General features: G+C 43.2%; 1 protein-coding gene across 3 annotated transcripts in view; it reads right to left on the bottom strand.

The window, feature by feature from the left end:
- fam135b (family with sequence similarity 135 member B) overlaps positions 1-18781 on the bottom strand; it is a 306137-nt gene that overhangs the window by 209721 nt on the left and 77635 nt on the right. For all 3 annotated transcript variants that reach the window (XM_078397568.1, XM_078397570.1, XM_078397569.1), the window contains exon 2: positions 1958-2053. In XM_078397568.1, coding sequence (XP_078253694.1) covers positions 1958-2034 — 77 coding nt within the window. In that variant the 5' untranslated portion in view covers positions 2035-2053. The remainder of the gene's footprint in view (positions 1-1957; positions 2054-18781) is intronic.

Raw genomic sequence — 18781 nt, 5'->3', positions numbered from 1 at the left:
AATCAAGGACCAATTACACATCTAATACAAGGACCAATTACACATCTAATACAATTCCCATGGTTACAGAGAAGACAAAATCATTGATACAGGTCACATGCTCAGAAACCAAACCATTAATATAAGTCACATGTTTTTAGAGAAACGCATCAATTTACCTAGAGTGGATTCAAAACTTTTCCTGCTTTCACACGCACCCACGCACCCAAATAAGGAGTTGTTACTAAGAAAGAAACTTTCTTATCTCTATAGACGAGCAATCTCGTAGCTGCATGACTTTGCTTTACTGTTTCAATACACAGCACTCGCAGTCAGACAGAGTAGTGGGAGAGGACAATAGCCCATCTCTTCTGTACACTCCTTATCATTCGTAAAGGGACAAACACATTCTGTTCCCAAGGATAACATTTCTGCCACAAGCATCCATCTTACTGCTTTCCACTAAAATAAACATTCATTTCATATTAGCTAAAACAACAAAAGAAACCATCTCTACTACAACAAAATATAATATCTCTAATTGACTATATCAGCTAATAGCATAGATTCTCAATATATCCCCTTTTAAATATGTCTCAATTGCCCCTGCACATATAATCGATCTCTCTGCTCTTGCAAACTGTTGCCTTACAATAAAATACATTCCCTCTTCAATGTCCTTGATCAATTCTCAAGTTTGTTTTGCCCGTTTTGGCATAACTCCATGTTTGAAGCATCTCAAACATGTTCTCGTCTTTGCTGTCAGCTCTGAAGCACCCAAACCAAAGTCATAAACAGCACCCACTAAGACCTTAATTGTGATGTCCAATTCCCTCTCATCCATTTAGAACTGAGTGCTGAGTGTTTCCAGCATTTCCTCTTTTTATTTCAGATTTACACCATCCGCAGTTCTGTAATCCTTTACACATTGACCACTGACCTATTCCTAAATACCTTGCCTCCATTACCCAAATGAGGGAGAATGCTCGTGGGGTTTTGTTTCTCCCAATCACTGAGAAAAAAAATCATTGTCTCGCCACATCATAAATTCCTCCAGACCCCTTTTCTGGTGTCTCAGACTGAAACAAACCATCTTGTTAAAGTTAAGAACTGCGGATGGTGTAAATCTGAAATAAAAAGAGGAAATGCTGGAAACACTTAGCACTCAGGAGGTATCTTTGGAAACAGTTAACACTTAAAGTCCAGAACCCTTTATCAGGTTTGAACTGTTAACGGTATTCCTTTCTAAAGATACTGCCTGATCTGCTGAGTATTTTGTTTTTCTTTCATCCTGGCATTCTATCTGATCCCAGGATGAGCTTCCAAGCTTACATTTGCTCTGTCATAAACACAATTAACCGCTCATCCACAACGCTGCCTATCTCCAAACCTTCCTTCACCCCATCTGTTAATAAAAACGTTAAGTGCAAGTGTCCTGTCCAAACACAACTGTTTCAAAGCTCACCCACTCAAAATCTGTCTGCACACGAACCTCATCTCCAAAACTTCCTTCAGGCTAAAAACCATCCAGGAAGAGTGTTGTATAACTTTGAAGAAATGAATCCATCTTAAATTTAAAATAAGTATTCCACACAGGCTTCAATCCACCGTTGTCTAGACTTCATCTCTGGAATTCCCAAACAAGATCTTCGCACCATCTATTTCTACTTATTTAAGACCCACATTAAAACCTAATTATTTTACCTACCTCATTTTGAAAATAGTGTCATCGAGTAGTCATACAGCACAGAAACAAGCCCTTTTTGCCCAACTCCCCTATGCTATACAGGATGCCCCAACTAAACTAGTCCCATTTACCAGCGTTTGCCCAAATCCTTCCAAATGTTTCCAGTCCATATACCTGTCCAAATATATTTTAAAGGTTTTTAATAAGCACAACAGAAAATAAAATAAGTTCCTTCAGTACTTGCAAATGTAATACTAAACAAGCATTCATAAACAAAGTGCAGAATCTCACCCTCTCTGAAAAAGGTCCACATTGTAGAATTTGTGCAGCTCAACTGAGAACTCAACAGTTGCTTGTACCTCAGACATGATCTATCCAGCGCATCACCTGGAAACAAAGAAACCAATAAACAATTAAAGAAACCAATGAGTAATACAGAATTGCATCAGTGATTCAAAGTTCTGTGCACTACAAATGATCAAGGTATTCATAACTTCATCAGGGTGTTGCACAGAATGGCAGGCTGTAGTTATAGGAGAGATTAGATGTTGAGTTTATTCTCACTGAAACATAAGGTCCTAAAGGATGACCTTATAGAAGTTTATAAAATTATAAAGAGGTATAGAAAGGATAGATAGTCAGAATCTTTTTCTGAGGACAGGGGTGTTTAGAACAGGTTTGGTTTGAAGGGCAGGTTTGAAGGCAAGAGGGGAGAACATTACAGGAGATTCAAGGGATAGGTTTCTCCACACAGAGGATGGTAAACCTGAGCTGTCACAAAGGTAGTAGAGACAGAATCCATTAGATTTAGAAGTCATTTGGATATGTACTTGGATAGGAAAGGTTTGGAGAGATATGGACAAATGCAGAGAAATGGGATTAGCATAGATAGGCAACAAGGTTGGATGAGGTAGGCAGTAAGAGACCGTTTTTATGCAGTATGATTCTATGATCACCCACTCCTTTTTAATCGGTCATTGTGTGCATCTGTTTTTGTTTCTTTGGAATAAGCCACTGTGCTTTCTTTCTTTTGCCATCCAATTTCCATTGATTAAATTGGTAACACAGTCAAGCCATCGATTTAAAATAAATCAGGCTCAATTAAACAGCCCTTCTTTTTTCATCCACTTTGAAGCCACTATACAGCGTTCACTATATGCGTTCACTATACAGTTCTTTACAAATGAGTAATTACATATTCTAGAAGTAGCAATTGCATATCCTTGGGGAGATGGCCAATGAGGCATTCTGGAAAAGGAGACATTATCAGGTCTATGCACCTGATACAGAACAAAATTTAATGCATTACACACATGAATAGCTCTATGAATCTATGTTGAACCACTTTAGATCCCCTAAGAGGTAAAGCTTTCCATTTAAGTAATTTGGGACACAGACCTGGCAAAAAAAACCACAATTGCTTAAGTCAATACTTATAGCAACTTGCAATATGTTGTTTACAAAGTGTATTGTCTTCCTCCTTTTACTTCCACAGTTGATAGCTTCTAGGCAATATGTTTGCTGTATTCTTTTCAGAAAAGATTAACTGCGTATTTTGTATAAACATAAGTGGAACAACCTGAATGTCCAAGGAATGTTATACCCACTGCATCATTATGGACACTGCTGAGAACTAAAGAGCTCTCTGCCCACCTTGAGACTAATAGAAATAAGGAAGTGTTTTTTTTCCATTTATTAATTTAAAGGCTTAGGATGTCCTTTGCATGGCTGACATTAATTGCTCATCTCTGAATGTCCCTCTGCAACTTAATTTGGTTCAATCATATTGATGGATCTGGTGTCACACGTAGAGCAGGGCTGATAAAGACAGCAAATATTTTCCCTGAAAGATAGTTCAGGGAAGGCGGCAGCAGGAGCCTCGGTGGCTGTGAGGCCTTCGTGGCACCAGGAGCCTCGGCAGTGGTGGGGCCTCGGCAGTGGTGGGGCCTTGGTGGCACCAGGAGCCTCGGCAGTGGTGGGGCCTCGGCAGCGGTGGGGCCTTGGTGGCACCAGGAGCCTCGGCAGTGGTGGGGCCTCGGCAGTGGTGGGGCCTTGGTGGCACCAGGAGCCTCGGCAGTGGTGGGGCCTCGGCGGCAGTGAGGCCTTGGTGGCACCAGGGGCCTCGGCAGTGGTGGGGCCTCGGCAGTGGTGGGGCCTTGGTGGCACCAGGAGCCTCGGCAGTGGTGGGGCCTCAGTGGCGGTGGGGCCTTGCAATCGACCCACATGGCTGCTCCAGAAGTTGTTGGTGATATTAATTCCAAGGAATTAGAAGTTTTCAACCATCTCTACTTCAGCACCGTCAATGCAAACTGAGGTATGAGTTCTGCTTCGCTTCCTGAAGTTGATCACTATCTCCTTTATCTTGCTGATATTGAGAGAAATATTATTGTCTCGACACCTGGACACAAGGTTCTCAATCTCCTTCCTGTACTCCATCTCATCTTTATTTGATATCCACAATGGTGGTGTCGTCTGCAAATTTGAAAATTGAATTAGGTTCATACATGGTTGCACAGTCATGGGTGTACAAGGAGTACAGAACGTATCCTTGCTGATCCCCCGTATTGAGGATTTAGTAACACTCTCCTCCGCCTAGCAGAGCTGGTTCGTACCCTTAACAACTTCTCCTTTGGCTCCTCCCACTTCCTCCAAACCAGAGGCGTAGTAGCTATGGGCACTCGCATGGGCCCTAGCAATGCCTGCCTCTTTGTCGGGTACGTCGAACAATCCCTGTTCCAGACGTACACGGGCCCCATCCCCAAACTCTACCTCCCCACATTGACGACTGCATTGGCGCTACCTCTTGTACCCGTGCAGAACTCACTGACTTCATACTTTTCACCACCAACTTCCATCCTGCTCTTAAATATACTTGGACTATCTCCGACATCTGGACATTTCTGGACCTCACCATCTCCATCACAGGAGACAGACTAGTGACTGACATCTACTACAAACCCACTGACTCGCACAGCTATCTGGACTACACCTCTTCCCACCCTGACTCCTGCAAAAAGTCTATCCCCTACTCCCAATTCCTCCATCTACGCCACATCTGCGCCCGGGATGAGGTGTTCCACACTAGGGCATCAGAGATGTCCTCATTCTTCAGGAAACGGGGCTTCCCCTCTCCCATTGTAGATGAGGCTCTCACTAGGGCATCTTCTGTATCCCGCAGCTCCGCTCTTGCTCCCCCTCCCCCCATTCGTAACAAGGACAGAATCCCCCCTTGTCCTTACCTTACACCCCATCAGTCAGAGTATCCAACAAATCATCCTCCAACATTTCCGTCACCTCCAACGGGATGCCACCACTGGCCACTTCCCATCCCATCCCCTCCCCTTTCTGCATTCCGCAGAGACCGTTCCCTCCGTAATTCCCTCTGCCACTTGTCCCTTCCTACCCAAACCACCCCCTCCCCGGGCACTTTCCCCTGCGACCGGAGGAGATGCAACACCTATCCCTTTACCTCCCCCCCCCAACTCCATCCAAGGACCCAAACAGTCTTTCCAGATGAGACAGCGGTTCACCTGCACCTCCTCCAACCTCATCTATTGTATCCACTGCTCTAGATGTCAATTTCTCAACATCGGCAAGACCAAACGCAGGCTCGGCGATCGTTTCGCTCATCACCTTCGCTCAGTCTGCCTTAACCAACCTGATCTCCCAGTGGCTAAGCACTTCAATTCCCCCTCCCACTCCCAGTCTGACCTTTCTGTCATGGGCCTCCTCCAGTGCCATAGTGAGGCCCACTGGGAATTGGAGGAACAGCATCTCATATTTCGCTTGGGCAGCTTGCAGCCCAACGGTATGAACATTGACATCTCCAACTTTAGATAGTTCCTCTGTCTCTCTCTTTTTCCCCCCTCCCTTCCCAGTTCTCCCACTGTCTTCCTGTCTCCACCTATATCCTTTCTTTGTCCCGCCCCCCTGACATCAGTCTGAAGAAGGGTCTCGACCCGAAACGTCACCCATTCCCTCTCTCCTAGATGCTGCCTGACCTGCTGAGTTACTCCAGCATTTTGTGATACCCCGTATTGAGGAGTATTGCAGAGGATGATTTGTCCTCCTATCCTCACTGATTGAGGTCTGTTGGTCAGGAAGTAGAGGATCCAGTTGCAAAGATGAATGCTGACATCAAATCCAGCGAGTTTGATCCGAATCTATTAGTTAATCAAATATTTTACTGATGGTCTATATTAAAATTACCACCTTTCTAAAAAGAAAAGATGAACAAGAAAAAAAGCTGGAATATTGGGTGAAATGAGGAGGGAGAGGGAGAGAGAACACAGTGCAGAGAAAGCCACTGAACTGTGAACAAGAGAAAAGCCACGCATGCATATTGTACTGCAAAATCACTCACTTATTCAATAAAGTATCTGAGAAAAGGTGCACTGAAAAAAAGGGACATCACTTTGATTAACTAATTGAAGTATAATGTAAAGTAGGGTTTTAATTGATCGTCGATGATGTTGGTCTCAGCACAATCTTGCGGAATAAGCTTACAATGCACTACTTCACTACAGCATGGAATTCTTATTCAACAAATGGTATAAAATAGATTATCGCTTTGAGAGCACATCAATTCATTTTCTTAAAAGCAACCATGAATATGGAAGCTCTTAAATTTGCAGGTACATTATACATTTAATATGTCTAGAAGGTGCTGACGCACCAAAGCAGCAACTATTCCAAGACACAAAATGCTGGAGTAACTCAGCGGGACAGGCAGCATCTCTGGAGAGAAGGAATGGGTGACATTTCGGGTCGAGACCCACCTTCAGACTGATGTCAGGGGATTGGGCAGGACAGAGATAGAATGTAGTCGGAGATAGTAAGACTGGTAGGAGAACTGGGAAGGGGGAGGGGATGGAGAGAGAGGGAAAGCAAGGGCTATTTGAAGTTAGGGAAGACAATGTACATACCGCTGGGGTGTAAGCTACCCAAGCAAAATATGAAGTGCTGTTCCTCCAATTTGCGCTGGGCCTCTGACAATGGAGGAGGCCCAGGACAGAAAGGTGAGACTGGGAATGGGAGAGGGCGTAAAGTGCTGAGCAACCGGGATATCAGGTAGGTTAAAGCGGTCTGAGCGGAGGTGTTCGGCAAAATGATCGCCGAGCTGCTCTTGGTCTTGCCGATATACAGGAGTTGACACCTGGAACAGCGGATACAGTAGATGAGGTTGGAGGAGGTGCAAGTGAGGTGCAGGGAGTTGTGAAGAGAATGGTCTCTGCAGAAAGCAGAAAGGGGTGGAGATGGGAAGATATGGCCAGTAGTGGGATACCATTGGAGGTGGCGAAAATGTTGGAGGATTATATGCTGTATGCAATGGCTGATAGGGTCGAAGGTAAGGACAAGGGGGACTCTGTCCATGCTATAAAAAAGGGAGGAGGGGGAGCAAGAAGAGAGCGGTGGGATATCGAGGTGACCCTAGTGAGAGCCTCATCTATAATTCAGTAGAATCTAGGGAAGTTCATGAGAATTTCAGGAGAATAAAAATGGGTGCTTGGTGATCGGTATGACCCTAATAGGCCAAAATGCCTATATTTAGCTGACCTTATGACTCTCTATGGCCTTTTGCCTCAAGCAGTCTATGAAAGCTGACACTCAATGGCAAGACCAGCCATCATAATGTGAACCAGTAATATATATCCGAGGGTTTCAGTTTGCTGCAGCTCCAAAGTGCTTGAATGAGGATGAACCCACTCTCGGGTGTGAGAAATATCACACTGGACAAGTGTTGTTATCCAATTTGCCTTCTCGAGCAATGGAACCACGCAGTCTAATAGGTTAGACACAAAATGCTGGCATAACTCAGCGGGATAGGCAGCATCTCTGGAGAGAAGGAATGGGTGACGTTTCAGGTCGAGACCCTTCTTCAGACTGTTCTCAGATCCCCGCTGAGTTACTCCAGCATTTTGTGTCTACCTTCGATTTAAACCAGCATCTGCAGTTTTATCCTACACTGCCGAATAAGGTATTAGAAGTAGAATGATTGGGATGGGCAGGGGACACAAGAAACAGGAGATGCTGGAATCATTAGTAAAACACAATGTGCTGGAGGAATTCATTGAGTCAGCCAGCATCTGTGGAAGGGAATGGACAATTGACATTTCAGGTCAGGACTCTTCTTCAACTGATTGGAGTGGGGGGAGGGGCTGAAAGCTGGAAAAGTGAGTGCAGGCAGGATAAAGCCTGCAAGTGATAGGTGGATAATGTTAATGGGGGGGGGGGGGGTTAGGGGATAGGTTGGTCGTTTGGAAGATGGGTGGAGTAAGTGACAAAGGCAAGAGGAGACAAAAGGGTGTCAGATCAGGAGAGAAGAGGAAGTGAAATATTCAGCTGGTGGAAGGGATATGGGTGAAAGGGGTCAGGGAAGAGGATAAAGTGAGGGAACAAAAGGGAGATGTGGATGGGAGATGTGTACAGAGGAGGGATAGGAGAATGGTCACTGGGAAAGTGAAAGAATGTGTGCCTTCTGGAATGGGTGGGCAGGAGTTAGAGAGGTGGTATTATTTGAAATTGGAGAATTCAATTTTCATACCATTTGGTTGTAAGCTACCCAAGTGAAATTTGAGGTGGTGTTCCTCCAGTTTGCATTTGGGCTCACTCTGTCAACTGAGGAATCCCAGAACAGAAAGGTCATATGGGAATGAAAATGGTTAGCAATCAGGAGATCCAGCAGGCCTTGGCGGACGGAGTGCTAGTGTTCGGCAAAATAATTACCTTGTCTATGTTTGGTCTCGCCGATGTAAAGGAAACCACATCAAGAGCAACAGATGGGCTGGGATTGAACTACTGGAAAGAAGATGGTAAGATGTTGATACTTTTTTCCCCATTGGGTCTTGCAGCCAATTGCAACTCAGGTCACTGCAATATTGTGGTCAACAGTCAGAAGGTACTTCATAATGCATAATGAGGGCGTGCAGCGTAGGTTTACTAGGTTAATTCCCGGAATGGCGGGACTGTCATATGTTGAAAGACTAGAGCGACTAGGTTTGTATACACTGGAATTTAGAAGGATGAGAGGGGATCTTATCGAAATGTATAAGATTATTAAGGGGTTGGACATGTTAGAGGCAGGAAACATGTTCCCAATGTTGGGGGAGTCCAGAACCAGGGGCCACAGTTTAAGAATAAGGGGTAGGCCATTTAGAACAGAGATGAGGAAAAACTTTTTTAGTCAGAGTTGTGAATCTGTGGAATTCTCTGCCTCAGAGGGCAGTGGAGGCCAATTCTCTGAATACATTCAAGAGAGAGCTAGATAGAGCTCTTAAGGATAGCGGAGTCAGGGGGTATGGGGAGAAAGCAGGAACGGGGTACTGATTGAGAATGATCAGCCATGATCACATTGAATGGCCGTGCTGGCTCGAAGGGCCGAATGGCCTACTCCTGCACCTATTGTCTATTGTCTATTGTCTTACAGATTTTACATTTAATTATCTTCCATGAAGCTCCCTTGCTTTGAGAAAATACCAAAAGAAGAATAAATCATTTCGTTAAGCAGCATTTAATTTTGCGATTCCAGCTGCTGCAGACGTTTTATATCAAGATAATTGAAATTGTTCAGAAATAAAGCTCACTCGTTCACAGAAAAAAGCACTGTACAGCAAGTACATGACTTGATCAACTACCTTCCCAATGGAATTTGAGAAAGTGCTTTATTTTGTTAGTTTCCACTCTTTTTCTCATGTCATTGATTCATGCTACCGTACATTTGGAATATCATGAGCGTTGGTCTGAGAGAAAACACTAACGCATCTCAGTTATCCCTCCGATGAATTTGAAGGATTTTGTGGAGATTGAACAGATACTGGCCCTCCATTGGTTTGACATGCCTATAGAGAGTAGACTGTGTCTTAGAAAGAAGAGGGATCACTGCTGCCTGGTGGACTATGAACTTTGGGGTCTTGTGATCTTTGAGGTCTACAGGTGTACAGTAGAGAGCATATTGACTGATTGCATCACGGCCTGGTTCATCAACTTGAACATTCAGGAGCGGAAAAGACTGCAAAAAGGTGTTAACACTGCCCAGACCATCACTGGCTCTGACCTCCCCACCTTCGAAGGGATTTATCAAGAGTCACTGCCTCAAAAAGGCAACCAGCATCATCAGAGACCTACACCATCCTGGCCACACACTCATTTCACCACTGCCATCGGGAAGAAGGTACAGGAGCCTGAAAACTGTAACGTCCAGGTTCAGGAACAGCTTCTTCCCCACAGCCATCAGGCTATTAAACACTACAACCTCAAATAAGCTCTGAACTACAATAGACTATTATTATTATTTACAGTGTACTATTCTGTTGTGTTGGAGCAAGTAAAAATTCCATTGTTCTATCTGGGACATATGACAATAAATCACTCTTGACTCTTGAATTTTAAACACTTTTCTCCTATGATGCTTATGGACTACACTCCTGCACTCAAGGTGATGGTGAAGTCCACCATCAATGACTGCCATTTGCCTTCATTGAGAGGAATGTTCAAGCTATAAAACAACAGTCCATATTTTCCAAGATCTCATCATGGACCTCAATTGCCACTGGAAATTGTTGTGCAGCAGGGCAGATTAGTCGAGGACCTTTGTTTAGAGGTTGTCAAGTATAACGTTCATTTATTTGTTTGCTTCAGTGAATGAGTTGACAAAGACCTTTAGGTTTGACACACAGCAGCTCAATGGTTCAGATTTAGATTAATTAACGGAAACATCTTAAATTCTGGAAGCACAGTGAACAGCAGATGCTGGTATATGGAGGGGAAAAAATGGAATGCTGCTAGAGAAACTCATCATCTGTGGAGGAGTCATAAGAGTCATGCAGCATGGAAACAGGCCCTTCGGCCCAACTTGCCCATGCCGACCAACATGACCCATCTACACTAGTACCATGGCAGGGCCTGCTTTAGCCCATACCCCTGTAAATTTGCCCTATCCATGTACCTGTCTCAATGCAGGCTTACCATAATGCCTCATGTTTCTGTATTAAATTCCATTAACCATACCGAGAACAAAGGGGGACAACAAACTGTTGTCATGTGTATTGGCAGGCAGTCAGTAGGGCTATTTGCAGAACATTTTTAACGTTGGCAGCGCCAAACGTGGTGACACTTGTGTACTGCCTAGGCGAAGTATGCTAAATGATTTTGCCGAGATGTATGCAAAGCATTTCACTGCACCTAGCTACATGTGATAAAGTATCATTGAATTGAGCAGACAAAATATAAGCCGAGGGTTGGAGGTATTAGTAAATACAGGGTATTGTAATATATGGTGAATAAAACTGATTGTGGCTTAGGTCCAGGCAGTTGAAGAGTGATAGAAGAGCTTTATTAGAATGGTACCAAGGATGATATACTTTAATTAATCATGTTCAAAGACCAACGATTCTGGGTTTACTCTTTTTAAGGCAGAGAGGATTAAGAGGACTCGTCATTTAGATATTTAAGACAGGTAAGGTTTTAATGGAGTAAATAAGTGGAAGCTTTGCTGTTGCAAAGGTGAAAGTGGAAAGATTTAATAGGATCTCGAGGGGCAACGTTTTCCACACAAGGGATGGTGAGTATATGGAACGAGCTGCCAGAGGAGGTAGTTGAGGCAGGTAATGTAATAACATTTAAAATATGTTTGGACTGGTACATTGATACGAAAGGTTTAGAGGGATATGGGCCAAAGCAGGCAAGTGGGATTTGTGTAGATGGACATCTTGGTCGGCCTGGGCAAGTAGGGTCCAAGGCCCTATTTTCATGTTGTATGACTTTAAAAAGGTTGCCTTTGAAGTGAGAGGTAAAAAAAGCAATACTGCCAGGAAAGATGGCAAAACCATATTCAACAATACATTTTGGAATATTAAAATATCTGAAGGAAAGGAAAAGAAAAACCCAAAAGCTATTAAGAAAGAACAGTGGAAATTAATTGGATAGATAAAAGGCCCTAATGGCATTCTTCTGTGCTTTATCAACCTGTGATCTATGATTCTCCAATTTTATTGATGTACATACATCTGGTAAGATTTCTCCTTCAGTTTGCTTCTGTTTTCATTCCCCTGGGAGATGAGCTTTGATTAACAAGTCTTTGAGCTATAATGCTGTGAACTATTTGTACACTCTGTATCTTTTCCTTCATTTCATCTTATTTTATTTCTTTATTGATTTAATGTGAAAAATAGATGTGTGACTTTTAATGGGGTCAATTTATGGAATAGTTGCAACAATGAATTAAAAGAGTGTAGTAATATGAGTAAATTCAAGAAAATGTTCAAAAATATTATATTTGAAAGATACAAAATATGTGATCAGCACTGAGAAATGACAGAAATGATGGTTCTTTCTATGTTTTGTTTATCTGCTTCTGACTTATGATGTTGTGTTTTTTTAAATTATATTTTGTTAAGTATTAAGGGTAGGCACAATAAGGTTTGGCTTCTGCCGACACCTTTTTTTTGGTCAGAAAATATCATGTGTGAATATATAGTTTTATTTTTGATACGATGATTTCGTACTATTTAACTTTCACAACTGTTGTATTGTATTGACCGGAAAATAAATAAATAAATATTTTTTTTAACTTTATTATCACATGTGAACTGTCACAGTGAAATTCTTTGTTTTGCATACCATACACAAGGTATCAAGGCATACAATGAGTCACAATGTATAGGGCGCCAACAAAGTTACAAAGTATTCATTACAGTCCTTAATGGTCCCTCCTTGTACTCCCCGCATCCCCCCCCCCCCCGGATTATTATCTGATTTGATGCAAAAGAAAGCTTTTCACTGTACTCCGGACACATGACAATAATAAACTCAAACCTCAACCTTAAAAGGTTATTTGAAAAATGAGCAAAATGCCAGAGTAAATAAGAAATATGGCAGTACAGAAAAGAGCTTGTATCCAAGCTAGCTTGTTTGAACATTTGTTCAATCACCCTGGTTATTGGCTGAGCACAGCAAACACTTGGTGAACCTAAAATAAGTTGCATCATTTTATAGATCTATTCATTGAGGTCACCAGACATAATTGATTCCATTAGTGCTGGGATTCTGAGTCCCAAAGCAATGCTTGTTCATTCCCGTTTCATTCAGTTATGCATCATCCCACAATGCTGCAATGTCATTTATAATTCAGTGGGACAGAAAAATATAAATAACATAAATTAATAAATTAAAACCAGCTAAATAGTATAGAGCTGCAAGGCTTACACTCTGAGAACCTTTTCTCAACCCCCCAAAAATGCCTTTACAATTAGCAATGTCATAATATTATGTTAAGCAGCCCAGATATAATGCAGCATTTAAAATGCTAATAGCTATCAACAGCATTCTCAGCCCGCTATCCTGTGATCATAAATCACAGTAATTGCAACATTTACAACCAACAGTGGGGTTTGGCAGAAGAACAACCTTTAAAATAAAAGTTAGGTCATTCAGGTTTGACGTCAAGGGGCACTTCTTCAGGGAAATGACAGTGGCGATCTGTTATTCTTTCTCTACAAGACATTTCATAAATCAAGATTAATAGATTGTGGTACAGCAAGGTTAATCAAACTAAAGCAAGTGGATGGAGTAGAGACAGGTTAGCCATGATCTAATTGAACAGTGGAATAAGCTGAATGACCCTAATCTTAGTCCCAATATTTTGAATACACATAAGAAGATAATGGCATTGTGAACAACAGAGCAATATTACTCAAAATTCCCGACACAGAGGTCTTGGAACGGGCCGGAATCCCCAGCGTCCACGCCCTCCTACGGAAAGCCCAAGCCAGATGGACAGCCCATGTCGTCAGAATGCCTGAGAGTCGACTGCCAAAACTGCTTCTGTATGGAGAACTGTGTCAGGGTAAGCGCTCAGTAGGAGGACAGAAGAAACGGTTTAAGGACTGCCTCAAAGTGTCCCTCAAAGACTTGGACATCAACCTCAGCACTTGGGAGTCTCTTGCTCTGGACCGTCCAACCTGGCGTAGCAAGCTCACCACAGGAGCCCGTGCAGCAGAGAACAGACGCGCTGCGGAGGCCCAGAGGAAACGCACCTCGCACAAGGCCCGGGCTACCTCCACTTCCACTGCAGCACCCATCCATGTGTCCTACGTGTGGGCATGCCTTCCGTGCCCGGATCAGCCTCACCAGTCACTTCCGGACCCACAGTCACCAATCCTCCAACTGAAAGTGAAGTCACGGTCATCTTCGAACCCGAAGGACGAACAACACAACATTACTCAAAATGATGATGCGGTTGTTAGTTTTATGCAGTTACCCAACTGAGCAATTAATATTGGATTTAAAACAAAAAAGACCCATGAGCCAAGGAGTACTCTAAGTCTTGTACAAAACTGATGTGGATGATATAGACCTAGAAACTGTTCCACAATAGGAAATAGGAATTAAGTTAGCTTGCATGGGTGGTCAAATGCATGTTTTGTGCTTGGGATCCGAGCTGTAATGTTCTATTCTGTACGAAGTGCAATGCATCATGTAAAATAGAGCTGACCTTACATAACCAAAAAAAAGACAGAGTGCTGGAGTAACTTAGTGGGTCAGCAGCAGGTTCTGACCCAAAAAGTCACCTATCCATGTTCTGCAGAGGTGCTGCCTGACCCACTGAATTATTCCAGTACTTTACGCCTTATTCTGCAAACCAACTTCTGCAGTTCCTTGTTCTCCATCTTACATAACCAAATATGTTCAAAGAACCTTCTTCCGCCCAAATTGCAAAGGACTCTAGAATAAATGGGAAGGAAAGCTCTAGATGGAATAAGAGAGTACGGCCAGGGCCAATGGTGTGAGATTGGAGGTGAATACCGAAGTCAAAGTGTTGTATTTAAATACGCGAAGAATAAAAAATAAATCGGATGAGATTGAGGCTCAGTTAGACATTGGCAAGTATGACGTTGAGGGAATTACAGAAACATGGCTACAAGAGGACCAGGGCTGGGAGCTGAATATTCGACCTATCGAAAAGACAGACAGGTGGGCAGAGGGGGTGGGGTTGCTCTGTTGATAAGGAATGATATTCACTCCCTTGCAAGGGGTGACATAGAATCAGGAGATGTAGAATCAGTATGAATAGAAATGAGAAATTGTAAGGGTAAAAAGACCCTAATGGGAGTTATCTACAGGCCCCCAAACAGTAGCCTCGACATAAGGTGCAAGTTGAATCAAAAGCTAAAATTGGCGTGTCGCAAATGTAATGCTACGGTGGTTATGGGAGATTTCAACATGCAGGTAGACTGGGAAAATCAGGTTGGTACTGGACCCCAGGAAAGGGAGTTCATGGAGTACCTCCGAGATGGATTCTTAGAACAGCTTGTACTGGAGCCTACCAGGGAGAAGGCAATTCTGGATTTAATGTTGTGTAATGAACCTGAATTGATAAGGGAACTCAAGGTAAAAGAGCCATTAGAAGGCAGTGATCATAATATGATGTTTTAATCTACAAATTGAGAGGGAGAAGGGAAAATCGGAAGTGTCAGTATTACAGTATAGCAAAGGGGATTACAGAGGCATGAGGCAGGAGCTGGCCAGATTTGACTGGAAGGAGACCCTAGCAGGGAAGATGGTGGAACAGCAATGGCAGGTATTCCTGGGAATAATGTAGAAGTTGCAGGATCAATTCATCACAAAGAGGAGGAAAGATTCTAAGAGGAGTAAGAGGCACCCGTGGCTGACAAGGGAAGACAAGGACAGCATAAAAATAAAAGAGAATAAGTATAACATAGCAAAGAAGAGCGGGAAGCCAGAGGGGCGGCACAGTAGCGCAGCGGTAGAGTTGCTGCTTTACAGCGAATGCAGCGCCGGAGACTCAGGTTCGATCCTGACTACGGGTGCTGCACTGTAAGGAGTTTGTACGTCCTCCCCGTGACCTGCGTGGGTTTTCTCCGAGATCTTCGGTTTCCTCCCACACTCCAAAGACGTACAGGTATGTAGGTTAATTGACTGGGTAAATGTAAAAAATTGTCCCTAGTGGGTGTAGGATAGTGTTAATGTGCAGGGATCGCTGGGCGGCGCGGACTTGGTGGGCCGAAAAGGCCTGTTTTCGCGCTGTATATATATGATATATGATATGATTGGGATTCTTTTAAAGAGCAACAGAAGGTAACTAGAAAGGCAATACGGGGAGAAAAGATGAGCTGGCCAATAATGTAAAGGAGGATAGTAAAAGCTTCTTTAGGTATGTAAAGAGGAAAAAAATAGTTAAGGCATATGTGGGTCCCTTGAAGACCGAAGCAGGGGAATTTATTACGGGGAACAAGGAAATGGCAGACGAGTTGAACCGGTACTTTGGATCTGTCTTCACTAAGGACGATACAAACAATCTCCCAGATGTTCTAGTGGCCAGAGATCCTAGGGTGACGGAGGAACTGAAGGAAATTCACATTAGGCAGGAAATGGTGTTGGGTAGACTGATGGGACTGAAGGTTGATAAATTCCCAGGGCCTGATGGTCTGCATCCCAGGGTACTTAAGGAGATGGCTCTAAAAATCATGGACGCATTGGTGATCATTTTCCAATGTTCTATAGATTCAGGATCAGTTCCTGTGGATTGGAGGGTAGATAATGTTATCCCACTTTTTAAGAAAGGAGGGAGAGAGAAAACAGGAAATTATAGACCAGTTAGTCTGACATCAGTGGTGGGGAAGATGCTGGAGTCAATTATAAAAGACAAAATTGTAGAGCATTTGGATAGCAGTAACAGGATCGTTCCGAGTCAACGTGGATTTACGAAGTGGAAATCATGCTTGACTAATCTTCTGGAATTTTTTGTGGATGTAATTAGGAAAATGGACAGGGGAGAGTCGGTGGATGTAGTGTACCTTGACTTTCAGAAAGCCTTCGACAAGGTCCCACATAGGAGATTAGTGTGCAAAATTAGAGCACATGGTATTGGGGGTAGGGTACTGACATGGATAGAAAATTGGTTGGCAGACAGAAAGCAAAGAGTGGGGATAAATGGGTCTCTTTCAGAATGGCAGGCATTGACTAGTGGGGTACCGCAAGGCTCGGTGCTGGGAAAGCAGCTATTTACAATATACATTAATGACTTGGATGAAGGAATTAAAAGTAACATTAGGAAATTTGCAGATGACACAAAGCTGGGTGGCAGTGTGAACTGTGAGGAAGATGCTATGAGGTTGCAGGGTGACTTGGACAGGCTGTGTGAGTGGGTGGATGCATGGGAGATGCAGTTTAATGTGGATAAGTGTGAGGTTATCCACTTTGGTGGTAAGAATAGGAAGGCAGATTATTATCTGAATGGTGTCAAGTTAGGACAAGGGGAAGTACAACGAGATCTGGGTGTCCTAGTGCATCAGTCACTGAAAGGAAGCTGCAGGCAATGAAGAAAGCCAATGGAATGTTGGCCTTCATAACAAGAGGAGTTGAGTATAGGAGCAAAGAGGTCCTTCTGCAGTTGTACAGGGCCCTAGTGAGACCGCACCTGGAGTACTGTGTGCAGTTTTGGTCTCCAAATTTGAGGACAGAGATGAGGAAAAACTTTTTCAGTCAGAGAGTTGTAAATCTGTGGAATTCTCTGCCTCAGAAGGCAGTGGAGGCCAGTTCTCTGAATGTTTTCAAGAGAGAGCTAGATAGAGCTCTTAAGGATAGCGGAGTCAGGGGGTATGGGGAGAAGGCAGGAATGGGGTACTGATTGAGAATGATCAGCCATGATCACATTGAATGGTGGTGCTGGCTCGAAGGGCCGAATGGCCTCCTCCTGCACCTATTGTCTATTGTCTATAAAGGGAAGATGGGTGTGACGCACAAAGCATCATAGTTAAGATTGTAGCCTTCTTACCATCCCGACAAACAGAATGCTCAGCAATGAGCTGAGCTGCAAGTCCTTTTTGGATGAAGATGCTGTTTAGAACTAAGGAGAAACAAAGGACTAAAGGAGGATCCCAACCCAAAACGTCACCTATCCATGTTCTCCAGAGATGCTGCCCGACTCCAGCACTTTGTGCCTTTATTTAGAGGTAAGGGGTAGCTTAAAATCCAGGCAATGTTCAAGGCAATGGAACAGGTCACTTGCCTCCATTTTGCAGATAGGCAAATACTCATCATGAAGTGCAGGCATGGAACATAGAAAAACATAGAAAACATAGAAAATAGGTGCAGGAGTAGGCCATTCGGCCCTTCGAGCCTGCACCGCCATTCAATATGATCATCCAGCTCAGTAACCTGTACCTGCCTTCTCTCCCTTTAGCCACAAGGGCATTGAGTATCCACCCTATAAATACTATATTTAGCAAATTACATCATCCAGTTATATTATTATTATCTCTTTAAAAACAAAACAGATATGCACATACACAACAGCACAACAGTCAGGGAAATGATCAGGCTGAGCTCCTGCAATCAGACAGATACAAATGAATAGTTTACATGATGCATTGCACCTCATACAGAATAGAACATCGCAGCTCGGGTCCCAAGCACAAGAAACAATTGGAAAGGGTGGGGTTGATACTAATGAAAGGGGTAGCTTAGAATCCAGGCAATGAAGTTCAAGGCAATGGAACAGGTCATTTTAAGTGGTTCAGAGGCAGGCCTCAGGTATGTTGTGAAAGCCTGCCCCCGCCCAAGTAGTTTGCCAAGGTCACAAACATGCAGTTTAAGTAAGTGTCATCCAAACATGCACTAAACACTGCTGAATAGGTTGAGTGACCTTGTGTACGAGTATGCTAAAGGCAGAGAATGAATGGGAGCAAGTCGACATCCTGGGATTAGGATGCAATGTCCTTTATATATTTGATTTAATTTAGAAATGCAACTGTGGAAACGGATCCTATGGCCCACTAATTTCTTAGTGACTGAGTTATTAGTAAAGTTCTCTGGCATAACACACAAGAATATTGTACTTCAGTACAGAATTCCTAGTTCATAATACTGTATTCTTCAATGATAACTACGAACCATGTAAAATATAATAAGAGGCTACGTCATAGTTGCTGTAATGAATATGATGCTGGTTGGTGTTGGCGGACTTGGTTGAAGAATTCATTATAGAAAAGGGAGTCTCAGATCTTACTGAGAGCGAAATAAAAATATTGCTTATGAGCAAGATAAAAATTGTGATCATAGGCCCGAATATTGTCATATGATGGTGGGCCTCCTCCA

This window comes from Rhinoraja longicauda, chromosome 4 (genome assembly GCF_053455715.1).
Source record: "Rhinoraja longicauda isolate Sanriku21f chromosome 4, sRhiLon1.1, whole genome shotgun sequence".
Taxonomy (NCBI): Eukaryota; Metazoa; Chordata; class Chondrichthyes; order Rajiformes; family Arhynchobatidae; genus Rhinoraja; species Rhinoraja longicauda.
The sequence above is the reverse complement of the archived record's forward strand: the minus strand, read 5'-3'. Positions and strand labels throughout refer to the sequence as shown.